The sequence below is a fragment of the Thermobia domestica genome, chromosome 1 (genome assembly GCF_964235325.1).
Source record: "Thermobia domestica chromosome 1, izTheDome1.hap1.1, whole genome shotgun sequence".
NCBI classification, from domain to species: Eukaryota; Metazoa; Arthropoda; class Insecta; order Zygentoma; family Lepismatidae; genus Thermobia; species Thermobia domestica.
The window spans coordinates 182252042-182278467 of record NC_137454.1 but is presented as its reverse complement, the minus strand read 5'-3'; the positions used below and the strand labels follow the sequence as shown (position 1 = coordinate 182278467).

General features: G+C 34.9%; 1 protein-coding gene across 3 annotated transcripts in view; it reads left to right on the top strand.

Moving 5' to 3' along the window:
- Positions 1-26426, top strand: part of Mgat2 (alpha-1,6-mannosyl-glycoprotein 2-beta-N-acetylglucosaminyltransferase) — a 105280-nt gene that overhangs the window by 50084 nt on the left and 28770 nt on the right. For 2 of the 3 annotated variants that reach the window (XM_081767059.1, XM_081767065.1), the window contains exon 8: positions 4886-5038. The exons of the other annotated variant lie outside the window; for it this stretch is intronic. In XM_081767059.1, the coding sequence (XP_081623185.1) occupies positions 4886-5038 (153 nt within the window). The remainder of the gene's footprint in view (positions 1-4885; positions 5039-26426) is intronic. 3 annotated transcript variants of the gene reach the window in all.

The following is a 26426-nucleotide window of genomic DNA, read 5'->3' as shown; positions in this document are numbered from 1 at the left end:
AAATGAAAGCCAACATTTGAAAAATATCTATTGCAGGGCGTTGTAAAACAAAACAACAACAAGAAGAGGAGGGTAGTATCACATTTGAAATTGTATAAAAAATTTCTGCGATTATTTGGTAAAAGCTTGTAGAAGGTTAGGAAATTATATGGTATTTAAATCAGATGAGAAACGTTAAAAAACTTTTTGGCTACAAGTTATCTGATGAGACAGACCAATACTTATGATTAATCTTACATTGCGGAAACGAAAGGAACGTGGTCTTTAAAATTAAAAATATGTTAGAAAAATAGAAATGAATTTCCCATTTCGGAATTATTGTGGCATTTAAAAGGTAGTAATCTTTATAGTATAAAAGAAAGTAATAGTTTTGCAAATATATATATATATAAGAATATTGAAAGAAAAATAATTATCTACTCATTGAAACTAAGAGCCCTCAATTGCATGAGTTGTACCACAGTTTCGAATTTATCAGAAAATTCTGTGCATTTCGGGCAGTTAGAACATTACAGCCTTGCTCAAGAACAATAGCACATTACAAATTAGATCAACTGGTTATTTATACACGATTAAAAATAATAAAATAATTTTGCTGTTTTAGGCAGTCTTTTTTTTTTTTTTTTTTTTTTTTTTTTTTTACCTGATAATTATATATAATTTTCTTACTCCTTTGAAAGGGCCTACAGCGCTTCGAAACGTAGTAGAAATAAAGTAGTTAATTTAAGTGGTAAGTTGGCTCTTTTTTAAAGTTGTGTGTAACCGTAATCGACGTTTACCTGTTATGCTTTCCAATTTCCAGGAGGTTGCATAATATGTGAGTTCGAGATTTCGCTGGGAAACTCCATCATTATAAAGATGAAAGTATTTTTAATGTTTTTGTGTATTTTCGACATTTAAAGCGAGAACATATATTTATATTTAATTTCCAATGTATGTTTTATATTGTGTATAATGTTTACTATGTTGTTAATTATGTTTAATATCATTACCTCAGTTTACAAATTTTTGTGTATGAATAAACTGATAGATCTGTCTTTAGTATGAATAGGTGAATTTTCACTTCTAGATCAGAAGGGAAGTGGTCGTCTGTGCATTTTTCCAGATGTGATTGGTATGTTTGTATTAACCCCTTGCGTTCCAGTGATATGTCAATAGGGATGTCATGAAAACGTACTCTTTTTTAAGGGTCATATTAATCCTGCAAATAATGAATTTTTTAGTCGATGCAAGGCACGAGTTTTGCTATTTCTCTAGAGGTGACAGCACCCTATTGACAGAAAAAAATATTTTTTTCCCAGTAACTGGCAGGCCTAAGGGAGCCATGTGTTAGTTTTGACGATAAACAATTAAAAAAACTTTGATATCGTATTTCGAGATCAGAGAAAAGAAAAAAATTGTTTTTGATCTTCGGTCAGTGTTGCCAATCCGAAGCAGCATAAAATCCCTTCAGAACATCAAAATTTCCCTTTTTCAGTCCAAATGTTCCACAATGTATGCATATATATATATATATATATATATATATATATATATATATATATATATATATATATATATATATATATATATATATCAGTAATGTGAATGCTATCCTCGTGCGCTTGCACAATAACTATGCCCTATATAATGGTCTAGACAGTCTTTTAACAATAAATGAAAATCTGGTATTACAGCACGCACACAGGAAAATGACACCTGGAACACAAGGGGTTAATGGTTTCTGATTACGATAACTGCCAACTTAAAGGAATATAATTAACATCTTTGTAAATTCTTCAGACTTCACATTTGTTGTGTATTATATACAAGTGAATTATGTACAGTATATAGCGAACGGAAAGTCGATATCGATTCCTTTTCATATTTTTCTTCAGTCTCTTAAGTAAGGGTAGTAAAATATTCCTAATATTTCTTTATCTATCGCCTGTCAGATTTCAGTATCACGAAGTAGATTTGAATCTGGTTTCTTCGTAATGTACCCCGTAAAAAGTTAAGCAGGATAATTACTGGTGAATAAAATGTCCATATTTATTCCTGTTTTGTTAGGGAATCTAGCACCTATAATTAAAAAGTGAACAGGTAGACTCTAACATAGAAGTGGACCATGTAGTTCAGAAATTACTAATGGAATAAACTTTGCTAATTGATGCTATATCTTATTAGAAGTTGCTCAAGTAAACATTCCTTGAAGCTTAATGGCGAGCTGAGGAAAAGAAGGCTCCAATAACTATGGTTCACATTCATTTCGTTTTTGAACTCTCTCTCTCGTTCTGAAAAACGGGTGATATCTGGTCCTAAATTCAAACTCTATAAATTTTCCTTCCAAGAGGTATGAAAGGTAGTGTTATCGATAAAACATGCACATAAAGTAGTCGTTTGCATCTGTTCATTGCAGAACATTTATAGAACAAGGTCATTGTCAGAGCCAACGTGTTCTGAGGTTTGGACAATTTACATCTCATTTGCGCATAAAGCAGTTGTTTGTATACTGTTTTGTAAAGTATAATATAGAGCACTAGCTAATCACTCAACCTACTGTGAATCTTCTTGTATTAGATTGACATGAATAAAATATCCGCTTTGATATCTGATGGGAATTTCACCTCTGTAACACAGGGATGCACTTGTATAAAGTGACGTATCTATCATCACAAATTCTGTACAAGTCCAGGACAATCGTAAACAGACAGAGTAGCGGTTGGATCGTGATTAACGTCCTGGACGGTTTACTAAACAGCCTTTCCATCTACAGAAGATGTTGCTGGTATGGTGGTCTATGGTGGGAATGATCCATTATGTCTGTCCTCAGGCAAGATGAAACAGTCAGTACAGATCGTTATAGTATCGAACTCCATGATATGCTCTGCAAACTTGTCCGCAAGTATCCAGCAATAGTCAACAGACATGCATTCTCACGCTAGAGGACAGTGCTTGCTCACATGTCGCGCAAAGGACGGTGCAGGCACTTTATGAATTTTAGTATGAAACCCTTCCTCACGCACTTTATTTCGCTGACATATCTTCCACTGACTACCGCCTCTCCCAGCATTTCGTTCACTTCTTTTGAGGGAAGACTTCCCTGATAAGCAGTCGGTGCAACATATAGTTGAAGACTTCTTCGTATCTCAGACTGCAGACTTCCGCCACAGAATCCAATCGTTGGCTGAGCGATGGCAAAAATGTATGGTTGCAAACGGCTGCTATTTTAACTAACAAAATATAGTAAGTTTCCATTCTTTTGGTCTTTGGAAATGGTATACATGGGATAAACATTTCATTCGCATCAATCTAATACTTCGAGTTCAATTCTTTGTATAGCTTCTTCCGCTATATAGTAAGCACTTTCGGGATGTCGACAAACGTTTTCTATCTTCTGATTGTGTACAATTATTTGAAGATTCCTGTTACGTGGCTTTTCTCTGTTGTATTGAATCAGGAATTAATATTGAATTCTTTTCAGAGATTCTTATCGTGATCACAAAGGACACTTAGGTCTTTAACATTTTAGTTTCTTGGCTGTAACAGTATTCTCTTTTACGCTACGTAAGTGCAAATATTGTAGACGGAGACGTGCTAAGCATAGCGGTAGAGTGGCTCAAATGCATAAAAATTCGGAACAGTAATATAGTCAAACTGCAGGAGGTGATTCCTTTTGCTAAATGAATGAAAAAGCTGTCATAAACATTGGCCAAAAAACATGTCCTTTCAGCGCTATAAATTGCAAAAAATGTAGTGTTAATATGAGTTGCTTGAAAAGCCGTAGATATTTTGATCTTTTGAGTTTATTTTATGGTGAGAGCGTTAGAAGTGCCCAGTTAGGAAGCTGTGGTACTTAGCTCAAACTGTGTAGAAAATATACGCAGACTGTTTTTGTTTGTATATGTTTCCATTCAATGAATTTTAAAATAAGAGGTTGAATAACAGCTGTAAACTTTTTTTTCACCCAGCCCCAACTTTTAATATTATTCCTTATATACATATTATACAATTTTGAAGAAGTAATGTTTAAATAGAACATGCTGACTTTAGCTAGATCCCATAATTTGTAATGTTTTTAAGTTACAGGTTTAGAAGGATATGTTTTCTGAGTCATGTTTGTTAGTACATTTCCCTTTTATTTGGTAAATGGAGCCTCCCGAAGTTTGATATTTTTTTCTTACCATATATGTCACTCGGAAGACATGGCGTAGGTGTACTTTAACTAAAATATTCAGTGATTACTCCTTTTAGATAAAGACGTAAGACTAAAATTAAACATGACCCTAGAGGGATGTGATTTTATTTGCATAGATATTGATTTGACATATTTTTTACGGTGTGTTTATATTTTTAACATTTATAATACCTCTAACCGAAACACACTCGCCTTCATGAGATGAAATTCATGTAGGAATAGTCAGAAGAGCATGATTTTCTTTTGAAAATGTTTCCTGTAAACAGATGAGTCTTATGTGCATATATAAAAGTAATAATTGTCTTAGTGTGATGATGAAACCATTGTCAGTACTTGGAATTTGTTTCTGTGATAATCCCAAAAGAATATAAACACAGTTCTTTTAAATTATGTAATGTTTAGAAGCAGGAAAACCAAGTATGATATTATTGATATGAAAATAAGTTGATACTATTCGTAGTAATGTGTTCGGCAGGTAATGTGAGTTGTTTTACTTGAATCAGGTGTTAAAAATGCTGAAGGTAAGTAAAAGGTATAATTTTTTGAGTCAGGTTGTAAATCGATTTTCTCTCAATTGCATTCTGTGATGTGAATTTAGGATCGTTGTGAGTCTTGTGATTACTCTTTTTTTGTGAAGGTTTCCTTTGCATCCGATGTTGAAGATGTAACTCCCGTTTCTTGAGACCCCCTTGCTTTCTTCGTTTTCAGAAGGAAGCTTTGAAAGCTAAACGTCAGTCTGTCTCCCCAGGAATGATCCCTCCGTCTTGGAACTTCCAGGTCCTTCCTTCTCTTTATCAACATTATCAGAAGGTAGATTACTCACATACTATAGCCTATCAGCACAGTGGGACCTCAGGCAAGGTATATTTTTTCGCAACACAAATGCATAACATTCAGGTTGTAGTTTCGAAAGTTTTAGCCAAATCATATTCTAGTTTGCAGTCGCTTGCTTCGTGCGTGCCATTTATTTTATTGCTCTTGCTTGGCATCAAGTGGTAGATAATGTCATGTTTCTTTTGATTTTTCTATCCTCCTTAACCTGGTAAGTGTCCTGAGTATTCTTTTCTTATATTGAATTGCAGAACGTGTGTAAGGGAGATGCAGAAGGTTATAATTTAATATTGAAATTGAGATTATTTCTTAATAAGAAGGATGTATAAACGTATGTAAAAGTAATAAGTATATGTTGATTCTTCATGAATACTCAACCTCACATTTTAAATAGGCTTTTATTATAAAATCGGGAGTTTGTATGGATATCTTATAATGACAAAGAGAGCATAATGGCTTTTAAGTTATTCCATTGTGTAGTCTTTTGAAGTTAAAATTATTTATTAAATCAAGAAAGAATGTTCTATGCTTTCCAGAAGATCAGATTAATCGTATTTAGTGTAGATCGTAATGTATTTTTTCTTGCTCGTGGACGTTCGTAAGATATTTTAAATTGTACCTTTGAGGTTGTGGATTTTAATATTCCCTTGAATGGAAAAGGATTTAATGCATACTTCATAGAAAATCGTTTATGGAATACTTAACGATATTAATATACAAAGGGTGATCCGTTTTTATCCGAACAATTGACAGAGAGCGATATCTGCCGAACCGGATTTCACATAGCAACAAAGCTGCATGCGCACGTGTATTTGTGTAGCAAAATGAAAGTGTTGTAGTAGGCAATATGCCGCCGAAAAAATAGCTTTTTCGAAGGGTCATGGCTATTTCTCTTGCAGACTATAGCATTTCCTGCATAAATACAACAGTATCGAATGAATAACTTCATGGTAGGATGGACCACTGTTAGAGTTATACTAAAATATTATGCATACCAGCCTCCCCAACAACCCATATAAAGTAGAAATAGAAGATAGGCCAAGGAAAAAGCTTTAATATCTTCGAAATAAATAAGCGGATTTAAATTAAGTTTTCCTGTAACTTTAAGAGAGGAGTGTTTTCTAGTAGACGGAGTATTGTATTGTAAAAACAATTTTTGAATAGGCTTGTGTATGTGTGTGATACCTGCTAATAGATTGACATTGAGTAATACTTTTGATGTTATACTAGAATGTTACTGGTGTTATTGTAGTACTGTCGGAACTGTCTAGCCTTCCAGTGGGCTCATTCGTGACAATGGTTAGCGTTCCCATCTTTTGTGCGAAGATAGCGGGTCCCAGTAGAACCTCATGTGATTTGGATGTCATATTAAACTGTAGATTTGTAACTCATATAATCATGGAGCTAAAAGGGACAATCAGTTGCTATCAACGAATCTTCCATCCAATGCAGTAATTATGATGAGTGAAGATTTTAAAGTAGGCATGTACACGACATAAGAAAAATTTATTTGTTCCGTTGATAGGCCCATATTTACGCAGGGCTCACAGAGAGTGAGCCCAGGGTAACAAATTCCCAAGACTAGCATATTAAAAATAGTCAAGATTGAAGTATGACATGTGCTGAAAAAAAAAAAAAAAAAAATGTCCACGAGAGAGAAATTTAAGGCAGATCGATCCTGAAAACTGAATTAACTGTATTTGGAAACTTATTGATAATACTGTGCTGCATTTTCTGTAGATTAGTATTTAGTAGTTTTGCTTTGTATCCTAGAAACATACTACAGTGTTTTGCCTTTTGTCAGTTTTTTTGCTTACATATAATTTAATACGAACAAATAATAGCGGCGCAAACTTTTCTTGGACCCAGTGGTGTAAAATACCTAAATATGGGATGGAGAAAGATCTTTGATGTAGAAGGACCAAAGTTTACGTTTTTGTAGCTTGTAGTGTCTGTGATGACGTAGAATGGAAAGACTGTATTTGCAATGCTATAGATGTTGAAAGCTATTGAGTAGTGTTACGGTAACGAACACTTTGTTGTGTTGCTTTTAAAAAAAATGATATTAATTTTGTACCGTAGTATTAGTAATGCATAAGGATGGTGTTAATTTGTGCAGCAGAATATAATTATTTCATGCATACATATAGTATATCGAATTAGTGTTTTTCTGTAGTAAAGAGGAACCTTGTTCAAATTCGTCTCAATCTTTATCTCAGCTCTGGATGACTACCTTCGCAGGTTATTTCCTTGCCATATTGTTGATTGTTTTCAATGTAAAACAGAGCTCTCTCTCTCTCTCTCGTGGCTAAGTGGTTAACCTACGCACTTTTGGCGTGGGAGACCCAGGTTCGATTTTCAGCGGGAGTTCATGTGATGCGAATCCCACGTTAAGCTGTAATTCCACGTTTCATATAGCCTTGTGGCTTAAAGGGACGCTAAACACAAAATCAAATCAATCCAATGTAAGATAGCTTCACGGTTGTAATTAGGGCTATTTTAATAAATAAGTACAGTAAACCATTAACCAGTTTGATGTGATAACTTGGTTTATTTTTTATTATTATTATTTATTTGTTTGTTTATTTTTCGTAACATTTTCAACGTGCATAAACAATTACAGCAGAATATTGCAGAAGCCACACAAAGCCCAACAATCGCAGGTATCCATTCCAGTTGACTTCATAATTTAAATAACGTACAAGCAAGAATTGATTGAAACATATATTCGGATATATGAAGGGAGGCCTGGGTTCGATTCCCGACGGGAGCTCATGTGATTCGGATTCCACGTTAATCAGTAGGCCCACGTCTCATATAGCCTCGCTGCTGAAAAGGGACGTTAAACTCAAAATCAACTCAACTCAACTCGGATATATGAAGAAAGCAACTGAAGAACTATAATGCTTAGAAGCTTTTCAATAATTTGAAGCAAGTCATCTGCTAGTGGTAGTAAAATATTTATGATCAGGATGATCATATAAGTTAACGATATAATAGAAAGATTTTAGTTAATTTCAATACGGCAGTGTAATACTAGTCATGCTGTGCATTGTTGAAGCGAGCGATCTCCGCTCTTTGCGTTGATTTCAATCCTAAATCACAGAAGTAAATCTCTAATCTCCAATAAAACATATATTATGTTCTATAAGAATATGGGATTTTTAAATAAATTTTCATGAGAAAATGTAAGAAAGATAAAATAGGGAAAAATGTATTCCCTTATTATTGATCCATTTCAACTCGAAGCAGTTGAGGTGGTTGGAAATTCATGTAGACAATATTTCAACAAAATCAATTTCTTCACGAAAACTGTCGTAGATTTTTTTTTTTTAAATCATGGAAGGAGTAAGTGGATCCTCATATTTTACTCTTCCAACTCGAGCAATGGGGATTAAGTGAAAATCTCAATAAACACATACACCATATTGTGTCAAAATCTAGTAATTTTACAAGTTTATTATAAAACTTTTTAACTATGGGGTGAGAAAGGTCGGTTAATTTTAAATCCAAGTAGTGAGAATGATTGTGAAACCTCAAAATGCATGCGCTGAACTGCATTATTATTAAGTATTCTGCCTTTCTACAGGTCCTGGGACTAATGTTTTTTTTAAAGGTTTGGAGGCCTAAACCTAAACTGCATGAAAATCTATTATTTTTACGAAATATATATCGTGAATCATACTTTAATCTGACAGGAGAGGGGAATTACTCAACCCCACATTAGGGAGCTACAATCACCGTTAATTCTTGACTGATTTTAGTTCCAAGCACTGGGAATAATCAAAATAACCTAAAGCTTATGTTTTGTGAGATCGAATAATTTTTTATAATTAAGTGGTCCAAACTTGCAACACGGAGTGGATTTTTCCTCCTAGCAGTTAAGATTATTACTGCAAGTTAAAGGAAGGCATATACCAAATTTAATTAAAATCAGGTAAATTTTTACGAAAATTATCGTGGAAAACAAACGACACATAAATACCAGTCGAGTCAAATGGTAGAAGCTTTACTTACTCTCGCTTCAATACAACACGGGAAGGAAATCTTTATTACAATTAGGACGCATAAGGTGAAGAAAATGTGTGATAAGGGCAAGTGAATGATGAAAGAACTTGTAGAATTATGATACAGAAAACCCCAAAACGCTGAGACTTTTGAGAAAACTACAATCAAGATAGTGTCCATAACCTGGAATGTAGCAAGAAAGAAATGATTTTAATGGAAATTGTTAATGCACTAGATTAGATAATAATGTCTTTTGTAATATTTCGTAAAAAACAAAGTAGCATAACAATTGAAAGTAATTTCTGCTTCTTAATTTGTTGAAATGCATCTACTTCTCTGAAATGCAGTTTAAAATGTGTTTGCTCCATTCGATAAATCAAGGGAAAATATCTACTGCTGCCACTTTTACTAGTAACCTTAGTTGTATTATATCGAAATTTCTTATCCAGTGTTGAATGGAAATGTAGTCATGATTCGTTATCTGATAAGTTTTTCTGTGGAATGTGTCGGTCAAATTACTAAGAACTATTTGTTTCAGATTGTTCTCCGTCAAGAATTCGCCGAGAAATAAAGGATGAAAATGATGCCGTAAAATTACAGCTATAACGAATAATGTATTTCGAAATTTCTGTTTGTATATTGAAAGAACAATTATCCTAACTTTGAATTCCAGAATCTGGCCTAAATATTTTTTGTTGTAATAATCGTATATAAGGTTTTTAAATTTCAGAATCATTGATTTTTACTTACTTTGTATACATGTGGAACCGTTTTTATCCTCCTCATTGAGAGTGGAAATATTTTATATTAAGATTTTTTTTTCTGGTGTCTTCTACAAGATGTTTCACGCGACCTCTGCCCCTGATCTTTGCTTATGAAAATCAAATTATTAGTCATGATCTAATAAAATTTGCTACGGACATAATTGAATATATGAGAAGCATAGTGACGTCACAGTAAGTGATAGAAGTTAGCATTAATGCATGGCTACACACATGTCTCAATGGTAGCCACCAATACATCAAAAATCACGTCAGTTCCTCCATCGAATGCTATTTTGCAGTTCTTTGATAGTCTGTGGCTTGCGGCGATAAACTTTTCCTTTCAGCATGCCCCACAAAATCTGGCGGTCGGGATAAGGCCTGTCAAAGCTCTTTGGAAATGAAACTACCTTTAAATTTCTTCCATGCTGGCATTGTAAATGTGACAAGTCACGCCATCTGCTGAAATTGGCCATTATGGACTTCTCGTCATCTACGTAGTTGCAACTCGTGGAAGATTCTCATATAGACTTCTGTCAACAACAACAAGAAAAGGAACCACTAACGCGATGCCGCCTTGATAAACCACACAGCACTCCACTTATTCATAATAAGAAGGTGTTTTGTGCATAGTGTGTTAGGATTTCCAGCAGTTCAAAGGCAGAGAACCATATGTATTCGAGGATTCCCGGCTTTGATTGACACTGCTGGAACCAATATCAATAATCGATTCTTTTCACTTTGTCGAAAGGTTATAAATATTGCAGAAAAGCAACATAATATAATATCTTAAATGACATCACCATACTTTTCATACACTAAGGTATTTTAATAGCAAATTTCATTACATTAATACCAATACTCTGATTTTTATAAGCAAAAACAGGGACCGAGAGCGAATGAAACACCAGTCCCTGTGTTCAGTTCAATCTACTCGTATAAGCATTTCCTTTTTTTTTTTTCTTTCTTTCTTTTTTCCTTCTTCTCTGTCATTTTGTGTGCGTGTGGAGTGATATAGTGGAGATATTCTATTAGAGGTGTATAATTGTGTATTTGTGGTCTTTATAGTAATTATGGCACGTATTTGTTGTATGCGCATTCAAGGAAGTTGTCCTTGAGAAAATAACTTTTTGCATCTGCCCTTACAAGAGTGTCGTTTCTTTTCCTTTAACTGTAGGAAGTATGAGCTAAATATTTAATATAACTAAACGTTACATTGTTAATGTCATTTAATTGATAACAATTACAGATTCTCTTTTGATGCAAAGCATGCACAAAAATCTAATTTGATTGATAAATACAAAATCTGGTCTGTCGCGTAATCATATGATGAATAATCACATTGAATGTTCTGTGATGTTAGGCAATGCCAGAGTTTCTTAGAATCATTTATGCTTAGCATTTACAGACATGAGAATTAAACAGGAGAAATTAAGCCAATTAGTAACTGATCTTCTCGTTTAAATTTTAATTCGAGAGCGTTTTGATGATTTCAGTTGCATTTCGTGGGAAACACTGATGCCTAATTTGGTACTGTGGTTAGGAAATGTTTTTTTCTTGTTTTTCATTGAGTTACCTTCTACTCATTACTGACACATAGTGCAGTTTTATAATTTAGGTGAAATCTGTTTGAGCATGCATAGGTATTATCGTTACTTTCCGACAGAAGAATTTAAATATACAGAGTGGCCCATAATTATGTACTATATAATGTTTCAAACTCTGGATTAGAGAAACTAGTAACATAAAATTGAACATAAACGAATTACTCTCACATCTTTCCTTACAAGAACTTTAATCTCTGCTCTCCATGGCATGGTCCACCAATGCACCATTCAAATCATTATATGCCTGGAGACGAAGAGCAACATTACATTGTCACAAGCAGCTTGACAGACCCGTACTGGTATCCTGTGAAGGGCCTACCCGTTCCCTTTACTCCCTACCAGTAACGTCAAATTTATTGTTTATTCTTACAGTTGTTAACACAGAGAGGCCATTTCCTCCAAACTCGACCGATCCTCCGTCTCACCTTGTTTGTTGCAGAATACAAACGCAGATACTGTTCCAAAGACAACCGTTCCGCCATTCTGTGTGGCATACACTAACGGTTCTACGTCCAGTGGCCATGATCTCCACTCTCAGGCTACACAATGTTGCTATATCGATAAATACCACAGTCAGTCAAACATATACATAATCATGGGCCACTCTGTATGTTCTGTAGGTGGTAATAATCTCGGCCAAGAAGTCATGGCATTTTAGTTGAAAAGCAGAGGCACGCGTGTGTGTGGCTTGATTTTAGGATTGAATGATAAAGAACAATCTTCAATAAAGAAATGAATGCCGATTTATTCCTGAATTCTGAACAGGGAAATAGAAGGATTTATCGTATCAAAATAAAAATCCATTATCAGTACAACATCCAATTCAAATTGTTTGTTCATGAAATAATTACGTTGTACCGGTAAAATTAGAATTAATTCTGCTAAGTAGTATTTATAAAACAAAAATTAGAAATTAGTTATCATAATAAAATAATGCAACAGCATAATAATATAATGACAAATTATATCTCAAGTTGTTACTAAAATCTACAATCTGTTGTCTAGTAACATTCTGAAAAATTACGTATATGGGTCGCAGTTTCATGTTATAGAAATTTATCTCCCATGCATATGTAGACTTGAATCAATTTTGCAAGCAAACAAAGTAGTTTATTAGTTTTTTTTTTTTTTTTTCCCTAGTACACATAAATACAGTTTAAGAGTTTAGGAAGTGTGCATGAGAAAATGCAAGTTTAAGTTAAAAATTATACTTGATTTATATCAGTGGAAAAAGTATTTCTGGCACTTTCAGGCAACGTAAGAAGTAGAATCTTACGGAGATATTAAAGCTGTAATGGGAATATTTTTTATTACAGTTGTAATGAAAATATTTTACTCTATATTACTGTATTCTCGTACTATTATGATGTTAGAGCAGTATTTCTTAGTTTCTAACTTACAGATTATAATATTCCTCAGCCCTAATAATCATAATATTATCTTATGTATGAAGTATTAAATGAACTAGATATATCTGATCGGAATTTTCGGTATTCTCTTTTATTTTTGGCGTTTTTACCTTCATTTGTTCAGCATTCGAGATCAAGCTCGGATACCTTTTGCCTCTTATTATTCAGTTCTGCTATCGGGTTATTATCGTTTGTGATTTTTAACGAAGATGCCGATAATTTCCAGAGATACGAACATCGGGCTCTACTTACTTAAGAATTATATATTATTGTATATGCATATATATAACATATACTGGATGTACGATTAATAATCCAGCAGACGTTTAGTAAAAGACTTTTCCTTCGTTTTAGTCATTTCTTTTGTTCCTTGCAGTGATGCTACAGTGTTATGTTTCCTGTTTAAACTCGTTCCATGTAGAAATTACGATTCCCGCCGTATGTTTTTAATTGGTGTTTTTGCATATTTACAGCTGACAAGAAGTATGGAAATCATCATTTTATATCATTTTAATGGTGTAACCACAGGATTTTACTGAATTGAAGTTTGCATTTATGTTTGTTCGAGGTTAGGTAGGACATTGTTATGAATGTGATTTTGTCCCCTGTGCCAGAGATAACGTGATCAAAGTTCTTATCCTCACTTCAAATAACATCTTTGAAGAATTACTTCATTCAGTACCAAGCTCTTCTTCTAAAACTATGATGTAGAATTAAAATTTCTTGAAACTATGGATTAATGATCAACTAAGCACATTATTTTGACAATATTGTGTGATAAATGAAGGAAGCAACGTACTTTTTTTTCTTACACCATATCCTGTATTGATTCGATTTCAATAAAATTCAAAGAGTAGTGAGCAACTGGACCGAAAATTGAACCCTGTCTCCGTCTTACCGTGAAGGTGCATTATCTACTACGCCACCGAGCCCGTTTCCCAGCTAACACGTTTTCATTTTTATTTATCAGAAGTCATAGGTTTCCATTAATATAGAAACTTGATTGTCCAAGTACAACGGGAGATGTAACACAGTCCTTGTTGTCCGAATGGCTGAATATGAACCCAAAAGAGAATGTGTGCTGCTGGTCGGTGAACGTTTTGGGTGGTGTATTAGTTTGCACCGGTACGATAAGCTGAAAACTCGGATTCGATTCTTTGCCAAATCGTCATCTTTCACTCCGTGAATTTTATTTTGGTGGATGTAAGTAAATTTTTATTATTTTAGTTGAAGCATTGTATATATAATAATAGTAATAAACTATTTAATAAAGTTTGCCGACTGTGGCTTACTGTTGAAATGTGGCTTGTAAAGACTTCAGCTCGGCGCGTGAAATAGAAGATTGACGTATGTGTATCTTTATCAGTCAGTAATCAAACACAAGTATTATCTTAGTGTGTAATTATTACTATTGAGTATTTTCATCATCGTAAAAATATTGTTTGCAATATCCGTGGACCGAGTCTTAAGGTAGAATCCGAATCACCTATTATTCGTTCAAATTTCAAGCCTCTTCCACAGAGCTTGTGCTTGAGAAAGTAATTCGTTTCAATACAGCGGTTAACTAGATTCAGTAGTTACTGAAATTCAGAGGCGAATTTTGAGTATTTAGTTTATAATTTCAACTTTTGTTTATGTTGTGCGATATTAAAGTAACTGTTGTATATGGTTTTTCACCTATTAAGCTGTTAAATCTTTATGCTGTTAATTAAAAACAGTTTAACGTTCTGGTTGTGCTTAATGTTATGTTAGACTGGTATATGAAGGGTACGGGGAAAAAACAAGGAATGTCCATGTATGTGCTTTTTCGGGTGCTTTGTCCTACCTGTTGGTGACTCTTGGTACTATTTGATTGTCTATGGCATGCATGCGTAGATGTAGAAATGTCCATGTAAAAAGTGGCAAAAGATTTCATAACCCTATTCTGTGTACGCAGTTTTCAATATTAAAACGCCGTTTTCTCGAAAATGCAGTTTTGTGACATTCCTTGTTTTTTCCCCTTACCCTTCATATGTTTTCACGCACCTGCGAAGATGGCACTCAGGATTATCATCTTAAATAACTCTTAGTGAAAACTGAATTAAAAATTGATCAACTCATTCCGAAGATATATATACAAAAAATGTAGGGTATATATACCCACTTTTACTGGTCATAATACAATACACAATTTAAAATACAAGGAAATAATGTACTTTATTAAAATTAAACACATAAAAAAGGGGGCTTTGAGGCTAGATAGTAAAATGTTCCTCTCAAGTTAGAGTTATTTAGTCTTAGATTGCATCATGATTCTCATGTAGCACAAACCAAACAATGAACACAGTCACATGAGGTTTGTACCAACTTTTTATCTAAGCCAGACCAACAAACAAAAATTATATTATCAAATTTGCTTTTGTATTAAATATTTATATAGTTTGCATTTTCAGTTAACAAAATTTGACCAGAGGTGTCGCCAGAGGAGGCAAAATAACAAGAAATGCTAAAAGAATAAGAAATTATGGTAGAAAGATATGCATTAGAATCAAATTGGGATAGTAAACGTGAAAATGAAAATGAAAATGTATCTTTCAATGACGATGACAGTTATGATGAGATAAATTCTTAAGTGCATATTGCTTAAAATATCTTTCCATCGTTGGTACTCAGGAACCAAGTCGTTATTTTCTTCCTTATATGAGAAAGATCTCCTCTAATTCTTTACCTGTGGGAAACGTACCCAAAATGGCTGACACGTTCCCATGTTGAACTGCGACACTGATCCGTTGAATAAGGAAAGATTTAGTTCGTTTTTCTCCCGATATAAGTGAAATACGATAGCCGATTTCCTTGATAAAATTAGCACCTCCTTGACCCCAAGTACCACTTGACTCGATGGCAATTGGAACAAACCAATATTTATCAACGAGATAAATATATTTATTCCTCTTGTCGGTCTCCTTACGAGCAGCTACGAGACCTGCGCGTGATGGTGAATGTGGAAGATTGGAGAGAGCATAAGTATCTGTGCAGGTGAAGTCCCAAACTAGAGCTTTCCCTTTTTTCCAGGGCACCAAAGTCATTCTATCTAGTCTTTTTCCGTCTGAACGACTGCATCCGTTTGGTTCTGGTACTGATGGGACACCTTCAGATGTGAGAGCTCTCAAAATGATATCGTTCACACTTGAGTGCCGTGATTGTCTACCTGCGCTGCTCTTGCGTGATAAGCCATGTAAGCCTCTCTTATCGACGAGAGCATTACAAGGACGACAACGGTGTGGTTGGCAAATATCTGCTCTGAACCGCAGAGCTGTAGCTATACGAAAACTTTCGTTGCTGACTTGTCTTCGATCTTATGAGTTGATTGTATTAATGAGGAAAGATGGTGTTTTACTATGGATTCGTTCCAGGCTGATTAAAGATTTGTTTTCTCGTTAGCCGAAGGAGCAGACCCCACTAAATTAGACCAATTGTCAATGCAGTTTTGTACCTCTGAATCGGTGTCCAATTCTACTTCTCTCTGTAGCAGATTTCCAGTTAATTGACTTGAGCCATAAAAAGAAGCAAGACATGGCTTAGCAACATCTGTGGCCCGACGGATTCCGAGATCTCCATTTCGGACTGGTAATGATGCTTGTAACCGTGATTCATTGCTTAGGGTGAAGTTGAGGATAGATTAAGGAGAACGTCGGAGGAAATACTGTAATCTTGGTATTGACAAAGAGGCTCGTAATAAATAAAACGCTGAATGAGCTGAGATGTTTGATAAGCGTGACAAGAATAACTCTAATTTCAAAATCTTCTCTACCAATATTTTCCTCCGGGCTTCTGGTGATAGAGCTGCGCCTAGGAGTTCAGCATTAGTTGATTGCAGTAGTTGTATACCAGGTGCAGATTCATTAAATTTATTATAAAGACCCTGAATTTCCTCTTTCTTAGCACCTAGAAAACTCACTTCACATTTTGAGAGGTTGAGATGTAAACCGATGGATGTTGCCTGTGAGCGAATGTTGTCTAAACTGTATAGTAGTGCATCAGTATTTCCGGCTATGGTCCCGTCGTCGAGAAACCACACATTCAACTCTATATTATTGACAACTGGTTGGAGGGTCAAAGCAAACAGTGCTGGACCTAGGGGGTCGCCCTGCTGAACGCCTCGTTAAGAAAAGATAATATTGTCTCCTATAAAAAGGTTACTAGATTCAGAATAGCACTGAAAAACGTAGGGATAGAAATTTGGAAAGTGATTTTTTACTGCCGCCAGCATGGAATCTCGATTGACTATTTTATTATATTGCTATTACATAACACATCCATAACTACTCAATAAATACAATACTCGACGAATCTATTCAAAAATACATAATCATAAATGCAATCATGTATCGTTTTATTTATTACTGTGGAAGCATTTATCTGTCAATAACATAATTCATTGATTTTTTTTATTATTGAATTACTTGTATTAAAAAGAGTAATAAAGCTTTAGGGTCGGTAATTCCATTTTCGAATAGTCTCTACAAGAACACATTTACAGAGGTATCTTCTGGTCATCAAGAGCAATGGTAAATATACTGCAATAGCTCGCATAACGTAATCCACGATTTTAAGAATGTGGAATGCAACCAAAAATGTTCTTGCGGTTCTAGAGCAATGATAAAGAGCAATATGAAATGATGGACCGTACTACGTACCTTTAGATTTCGAAGTAATTCCATCAGCATCCAATATCTTTTATCAACGTTCCTAAGTTTCACAATACCCTGGTGATAAAACTTGGCGGTCTTGAATGCAAAGAAGTTCGTGAGTGCGTTCCGCAGATCTTCATTTGCGAAAAACCTCCCACGGTGTCGGTTGTCGAGAGAATGAAACAGGTGGTAATGTTAACGCAAGGTCCGGTGAATATGGTGCATGGCACAGTGTCTCCCAATCAAGTTGCTGTAGGGTCTCCCGGGTCCTCTTTGCCACATGTGGCCTGGCATTGTCATGCAAGAACAGCACACCTTTCCGATTCACCAGTGCCGGCTCCTGCTGCAATGCACGGTGCACTCTTTGTAACTGATGAAAGAAGAGGTCAGCATTGATAGTGTGACCAGGTGGAAGGAGCTCGTAATTCATCACTTACCAACAATTCCACCACACAGAGAGCATAACCTTTCGTGGGAGCAGAAGTGGTCTTGAGGTGTGAGATACAAAGTCACGTGGCGACAACCAATGTCTGGCACGCTTAGGAGTATCTTAAAGAACCTACTTTTCGTCACCAGTTAGCAAGCAATTAAAGATGGATGTGTTCAGGTACCGAGTGAGCAAAGACAAACAGGCTATCACTCGTTGTTCCTTGTTGGCTGCCAACAATGTGCTTAGCTTGTATGACTTCCCTATCCCATGCAGATACAGTCTGACTGTTTCAGCGGAAACTTGGAGCCTTTCTGCAAGTTAATCAAACGTTAGATCACTGTCCTCTTCGATGACTACATTCAGGTTTTCGTCATCCAACACGTGTGGTCGTCCACTACGAGGATCATCCGAATTTGTGTAACCAGTGCCTGGTGGTGCGTTCGTTCACGGCATTTTCCCCAAATGCCTGGCATATGCGGCAGCCGACAGGCCCACTTTAAAGTCATACAACAAACACACTTTAACAAGCTGCTTCGATACCTCGATTTCTTTTCGATACTGAACGAACTATGATTGCTGTGTGTGTGTGCAACATGTCTGTATTACAGAAGGTCAATTTATCTGCAGTAGAATCTAAAGAACACAATTTCACAGAACTAAACCAAATAATCAGGACTGTTTATAATTTGGTAGACACTAGTAGTTAAATTTCGATGTTTATTTTAGGTATTTTACTTTCTTTTACAATTTTTAGAAGAGAAATTACAAAAACGTGAATATTTCAGGAATTGACAAATTCATGTAAACAAAGTTTTCCGTAAAATATGCGTTAATTTGATGATTATATGTTAAAAGAAAAGTGAAAATATACTAAATAACATAAGTAAATAATCAACTAAACAATAATAGAATTTGCCAACAAGGAGCTCTTGAAATAAATAAATTAATTAAATTTTTGGTGCAGATCTAGAATAACATAGTATCAACTATAATAAACTTAACGGTACAAATATGGACAAAACTGTAACATAAAGACACGATAAAATCGGGTCGTTACACAGGTCCATAGCCAATTGCTAATATTAGCACACAATACTTCCAAAGTGCTTATACTGGTGCACATTTCAGGAACCCAATATCAAGGTGTCGGCTCGAACAGACCTTGACCCCCAATTTAAACCACAGTTATCGTAGTTTAAGAGGTTGAAGTCGGGGCTACCAGCTGGCCATTCTTCCGCCGGAATAAAATGTTGGGGCTTCACGTACCTCGATTTTTCCTTATGACCTGGAGGTGAATCGAAAACTATTACTCTTGAATTGGTTCTCGTCTAAGGTAGTAAAATCTGTAAAGTCTAGTAACTTTGCCTCAAAGCAAAATAGAGAACTTATATTTTACAATATCATATTGTTGCAGTTATTCCATTAAATCGAAAATTACTTTTATGCTATTAACTTGTTCTTCACTCCCTAGATTATTGAAAATCAATAATAATAGTAATGATAAAACAAGACACGTGCAGCAATAATAGTATTTTGTAGATATTATAGTGTTTTTAAAACTAGAAACAAATTGACGTTTGCAGAAGAACGTGGTGGTACGCTGTTGCCACATCGTGCGCATCCCGGTGAGTTATCAGCTGGAACTGTCGTGTGTCTCTTAACGGAAAGGAGAATTTTCTAAATATTGGTTTGTTTGGATGGATGAGAAAGGATATGTTTGTCGTTCCAGTTTGTGCATGTTGGGAAGGGGGCTATGTTTTTTTATTTTTTTTTTTTTTTAAATCACTTTCACGCACAAAGAAACGAAAGACTAAAATAGCTTCTTTCCTTCTGAAAACACGTGTTTACTAGCGGCAACATTAAGATGTTAAGGTCTGTTGCCAAGAAACCCTCCACCCACTGTTGCTAAAATGACGTTTATAATTCAACCCTCGCTGAGTGACCGCAACAACTATGTGACGTAGATTCCCTTCTTCAAAACAAATCTGCACGTGTTTTTAAGCTGTCAATTTGTTTCTAGTTTTGAAAGTACTTTAGATTTGAAATTATATGTTGTTTTGTTTTTATTTCCTTTTAAGTATTGATGACATGAAGAACAAGTAAATAAAGGTTTTGTACTCAATGTTGTTACGAAACAGAATAACTACAAAGATATGGTAATTCAGCTTCAGTAATGGTAGGGTTTGCAATTTAAATATATTACTGGTAATGTAAAGATCGTGGTTCGTTTATTACAGTGTTCAGGTCCTCCTATGAAGATAGGTAAACGTAAACTAAAATATCCGGCAAGTAGTTACAACTTGATGGTTCAACCTGGAGACTAGTGATATGTAACATTGTGTAAAAGTATTATTGTTAAATCACTATTGTAAATTGATATAATTTTGAATAAAGTACATACACACACTTAAAAAAACAGAGCAACGTTTCGATCTCATCTCGTGTCTGTCATCGCTATTGTATCGAAACGTCGTTACACTGTTATACTTGTTTGTTTGTTTGTTTGTGTGTTTGTTTGTTAAATGTATACTTTGTTCAAAATTATATCGATTGCATAATATGAATATTCGTAATTGGACTGACGTTCACTAAACAGGTGGGTTATTCAGATACACTGCATGTATTTCAGGATATTTGTAATAATTTGACAACGTATTGCTTGTCGATTTGACCGAACGTTGACTTTAACTCTTACTATATCAATGACACTTAAAGTCGATAACGTTTTTGTAGATTTTATTCGTTGTTGTGGTGTATTTACACCAAAGTAATTCTGTATTTGCGGCAGCTAACACTTTTTCTGTCTCAATCTAATATCTTAATTGTATGAAGTATCCGCTTTGTATCTTTGTCTCTGTTTTGTTTGAGCTGCTTTGTTACATAGCTTTCACTACATAAAAGCATGATTTCAAACATATATATTTTTTTCTTTTTAAATGCGCAGTTTACATATGACTTTCATAGTTCGAATTTCGCACGTTAAAATAAATCAATCGAAGACTTCAAAATAATAATTGTTACTGCCGATAGGTAATTCTACAAAAATGGTAAGACCATTTTCAATTCTGTTGATATGGTTGCTTTGCCATATTGTCTTTTGCGAAGGAATACAACATTCGGTATGCTTGCTATCGGCTATTTCGACTGCATCTGTTAGTCCCACTGTGTGTTCTGCATGTGTTTTATGATCTTGCTCTTATATTCCTTACGTTGCACCTTCTAGTGCAATATAATTCAGTAGCTCAAAGTAGCTGCACTCAGTACTGCAATTAATTACGTCATTTGTTACTGTAATTACATTTGTAATACCGAAGAAGACTTCAAAGAACATTGGTGGACGATATATCCTTTCGACTATTGAATTTGAATTAGGGGGAAAAAAGGACGATGATTCATTACTGTAATAGCATCGTGTGACTACCTGAATATTTTTGACAGAAAGGTAAACCTCATATGTTATATTTTGTACTTTTAGTGCAGTTAGATATGAATAACATTCTCTTTTCATATTTCAAATTTCTTCTGTTCGATAAATTCTAAGGAATAACGATGTTTCAATAGTTCGATCACCAGATAACATTATATGTACTATAAATTAATCTAATATAACGCATATATGGTTGAATTCACTTGAGAAATGAGTTAAATAATTTATATAATCCTTGTCATATATGTTTTTTATTCACAAATTATGATACTGAAATGGACAAATTGGGTGTTATGTATTCACTTGATACATGTTTTCATTATATATATGTTCTTCCAAACGGTTCTATAAATCCTTAGCAGTGCTCTGTTCGACATGTTGGCACATTTAATTGATGATACACAAATTATGTAAAGACACTAGTATGAGCAGAGAGTTAACATTAAATTCTGTATTAAGCTAGGGCAAACACGAAACATGATGCAAAGTCTTCTTCAGTTTTGACTCCGCAAAGTATCTTTCCTACAGTTTGCTTACGTTGAGCAACGTGGCACTAAAGGAAGTTGTAAACTGAGGCCTTATGTACATACCACATACCAAGACGGCGAAAAACGACATGGCTAACAGTGGTCTGCCCAGATTAATCTCTGAACCATATCACATTGAGGTGGTGGATTCTTCTGGGCTGCTAGTCGACGAATTCCAGGAAGCACTTCATTCGACACTTCTGCTGGTAACCTCGAACGGAACGGACCTCTTTTTGTGGCGAATGTTTCTTCTGGGCCCCATTTGTGTTTCCGTAGCCTCGATGTCTTGGTCACTCCGATGATTAAACAATAAACCATTTTCCTAACACTGTTTAACTATTCGGATGTACGAAAATGTACATGGAAAAAAAGCCATGACGTACCTTTCCTAATTTAGGTTCACTTTCGTTATATTTCACTGACACAGACACTACACTTTGGCATCTGCAAGCTGAAACACCGCACTGATAGCAATGCCAGTTTCCTATGTTTGGTTCAGCTACACAGGTGACAGCAGCGTTGCCAGATCGGTCGGTTATAAATCGATCAACTGTCTGTAGTTAGTGAATGGAATAATTTTACGGTGACAGTTCTGGAACTTTGTGACAAAGTTATTGGGTTATGTAATTAGTAAGTCAAGAGGTTCACGAATCAATCCTATTACTGTTTATTCCTGATTAAGAAGTCCATATAATTTTTCTGTCACGCCAGAATGGATTATACTGTATATTCAGAAGATGATATGAAACATTTTTTCCTGCCTGTTATCAAGTCAAAAATCTGCATACATTTGACTGCATTGTATTTTCATGCAAGTATTAAGTATGTAGTTTAATTCGCAAGCTATGTAGATTGCTAACTTTTGCCAGCTGAATGATATTACAGTATCTTAGGATTTGCTGTCTATGATATTTCTTTCTAAGTCAGTTGTTTAGAAACAAAGTCAAGCTTTCATTGTACAATATTACCGTGTTATGAGGAAGTCGATATCATTCTAATTAAAGATTCATCTTTAATTATCTAACTAATACTGAAGTGTGGCCAAATCACTAATGTATATACTTACTGTGCATGTAGTTCCGGGTTTAGTCCCCGGTGAAAGTACTTACTGCAGATGCAAATCGAAATAACGGTTCAGTCTCACTTCAAACAGTAGGTCTCGTCTCGTTTAGCATCTGCCAAAAAAGGACGTTAAATACCAATTAAAACACCGAGGTGTATCTGAAGGAAATTACCTTACTGTGTTTTTCATTAGTATGAGGTTTAAGGAAAGTGTATATAAAGTTTCCAGCGTATGATAAAAAGTATTAACTTCAGCTATGTAAGTTAATCTAACATCGGTAAAAATTAAAAGCTGTTCCTTACCATTTATTGAACGGTAGACGAATGCTGATACCGTATCACAAGTATGTATACAATAGGGCAAAATATTTTTATTAAATACTATTGTCAAATATATGTGTATATATACAGGGTGATTCACCTAAAGCTTCCATCCCAAATAGGTCGGAAATTGAAGGTACAGTCTATGCGCTGTTTGCACAAACATCAAATGTCTCGAAGAGCGTTTATTTATACCGCATTACAAAACATAAAAAACGAAATAGTCGAATGGGGCTTTATATATATATAAAACTTTTTAATAGAAGAATGCCTTGGAATGTCATAAGGAAAGTAAAAGTGGTGAGAATGTCAGTCGTATTTATTGCACGTGTGTAGTCCAAATGTAAGAGATACCATCGAAAGAAACCAAGGACAAGTACTAAAGTCTTACTCAGCAATACATACATGAGACAAGCACTATGGGCCAATAACACACACATTCACAAAATTATGTTCAAAATGATGTCCATTAATCCCACGAGAAGCCTCTAGTCAAGCGTGACGTATATGTTGTAGCATTTCAGTCGAAATGGCTGAACACGCTGCGTGCAATAAACACCACTGGCATGACACTGGTGGAACTTGTGACGGTGGAGAATACAAACTACACTTGGAACGTGTACTAACGTGGGGATTACCGCGACAGCAATTGGAACACTAACTTCATTCGTCATGACAGTCACTAGTTGGTTTCTGGTACAGGACGAGGTGTTACATTTCCAGTTTCCTGTAGTTGATTGTCGGCTTGGTGTATGTCTGGTGGGGATCTCAACATACGCCATACATGCCAGCAGAACGTTATTCCTACAATCATATACACTAACAGCATGTCGGGTTTTTCAACATTCGAAAATACCATCTCCAGGAATAAAAGCCAATTCTACTTCGCTGAACTCTTACAAGTAGTGACAAGGACGTCTCCTTGTACCTCGAAAACATACACACCAAATCCCGAATCACAGCATGGACGATATCGTTTAGTCCATGGTGTTTGTTTCGTACTTATATACTGGATGGAGCATTAGCACTTGTTCTCTGTATCTTTTGACGATATCTCTTAATATATTTGAACTAGATGCGTGCAATAAGCACCACTGACTTTCTCTCCACTTGTACCTTCCTTTGCATGACATTCCAAGACAATGGTCCATTAATGATTTTTTAACAAAATCCCATTTCATTGTGTTTTTGTTTTAATAGGTTACAAATAACAGCTCTTCTGTACACTTGACGTCTGTGAAAATACTGCTTCGATTGTATTTTCCATTTCAGACATATTCACTGTGTAAGTTTTAAGTGAATCGTACGGTGTATATATGACAGTAATATATTTTGGGCTATTATATAATAGCGCTATAACCGTTATGCACAAATAAAGTATCCCATACTAGTTGGACATCTTCCATGGATTTAAATGTTGAGTTGAGAATTTTACCAGGTGGAGTCATAAGTTCTTAGAGCGTTGTGAAGCTGACGTGTGGATGCTCGTAACATGCTAGGTAATGAGACACTAAGCCATACGTCAGTATTTAAAAAAAAAAAAGTATAAATCACAATGCAAGAACATCAGTAAAGTATATTGTTCTGTGTAATTTAAAAGAGACGATTCACATTAAAACAACAAGAAGTGGTTCCAGTCTTTTAGACTCGAGACACGAACCTAATCAAGAGGTTGCCAAGCCAAAAAAAATAGACAACAATATTTCGTTGTCTGTGCTTATAAAGAAAACCCTTTAACCAGCACTCTTTCTTGATAGAAGATATCCATATACCTCAACTTCCGTCTTTTATTATTTCCACTGTCTTGTTTTTATAGGCAATCTCGAATTGCTTCCCATAAATAGACTCCATATTTTCAGTAGCATCACTTTTCTGTTGATTTACTGTGAAATGCACGTGACATGCTTTAACGGAGAATCGTAGCGGATGATGAGAAATAGGTCTTCCGTTGTTATTCTATATGTAAAACCAATGGCTTCCGCTAGGTAATGAGGCATGCCGTAATTCAGAGATCGTGATTTGAAGACAAATCATGTTGTGAGTGATTGGCTATGTCATTGATGGGAACCTGTATTAGAATTGTCTATAGCTATATGAGATGTTCTTTGCCATCGTCACCCAGTAATGTTTAACAGACTCATTTGGTTGAAGAATACGTATGTTACAAGTAGGGACGTGTAGTTTTCGTTTTATTTGATCGCTGAAATCAGTTTTTTTTAAAAACCAAAATCGGTTATTTTTCGCGATTTAATACATGCAGATATGGTTTATTTGCTTTATTCCGTAATAGTTTTGAAAAGCAAGTATATTGTAAACATAGAGAAAGTGGTCTGTGAAAGATATTTAAAATAAAATATAATTTTAAAATTAAACGAATAGTTTTAAATTTTGACATCTTAAATTTAAAAGAATAAATTATATTTTTGGACTTATCATCTGAGAAAAAAAATGACTCGATATCCCTCCTAAACTTGGATTTATTTAATGTATGATTTGAATACATATATCGACTAAAACCATACTGTAGTGTTTCTTAACATTCTTCACTTTATATATATATATATATATATATATATATATATATATTAAAACGCAATTCATATCATTATCAACACACATTTTCACTTAATGGTGAATTTATAGTTTCTTCAATGTTTCTTATTTGTCAAAGGACAAAAATGTCATTCTGAAAAATATCTTTCAGAATCAACGTTGGAACCTAGCAAAGATATAATTTCAAGAGCACAGGCAGCAAAATCTCAAGGGTAAACTTTCACTAACCAACCGGTCTAAAAATAATAGGACTAATGGTCTTCTGTGAATCACATTTTGTTGCAAAGGAAACTTGTGTTATTTTATTAGTATTACCGGCCAACATGGCGATTTCGCGAATCTATCGCTTTATGCAGTGCATTTTGGTCTTATTTTGAAAAAAGTACCAAATTCGCCTTATTTCGCGATTTAAAAACACCAAATAATGAACTGCATAAATACTTCCATCTCTATATCTGTATACTTTACGTTGCCTTTTTCAGGTTTTCGATGTTATCATTAAAACGAAAATTTCACGTCCCTAGTTACAAGTTAACACACCAGCGGAATCAGGATTTTGATGATTTAGAAATCCTGTTATGGGTCCTCTAGGGTGTGAATAATAGTAAATATCACATTTTTTTTTTTACTTCGAAGCTTGCCT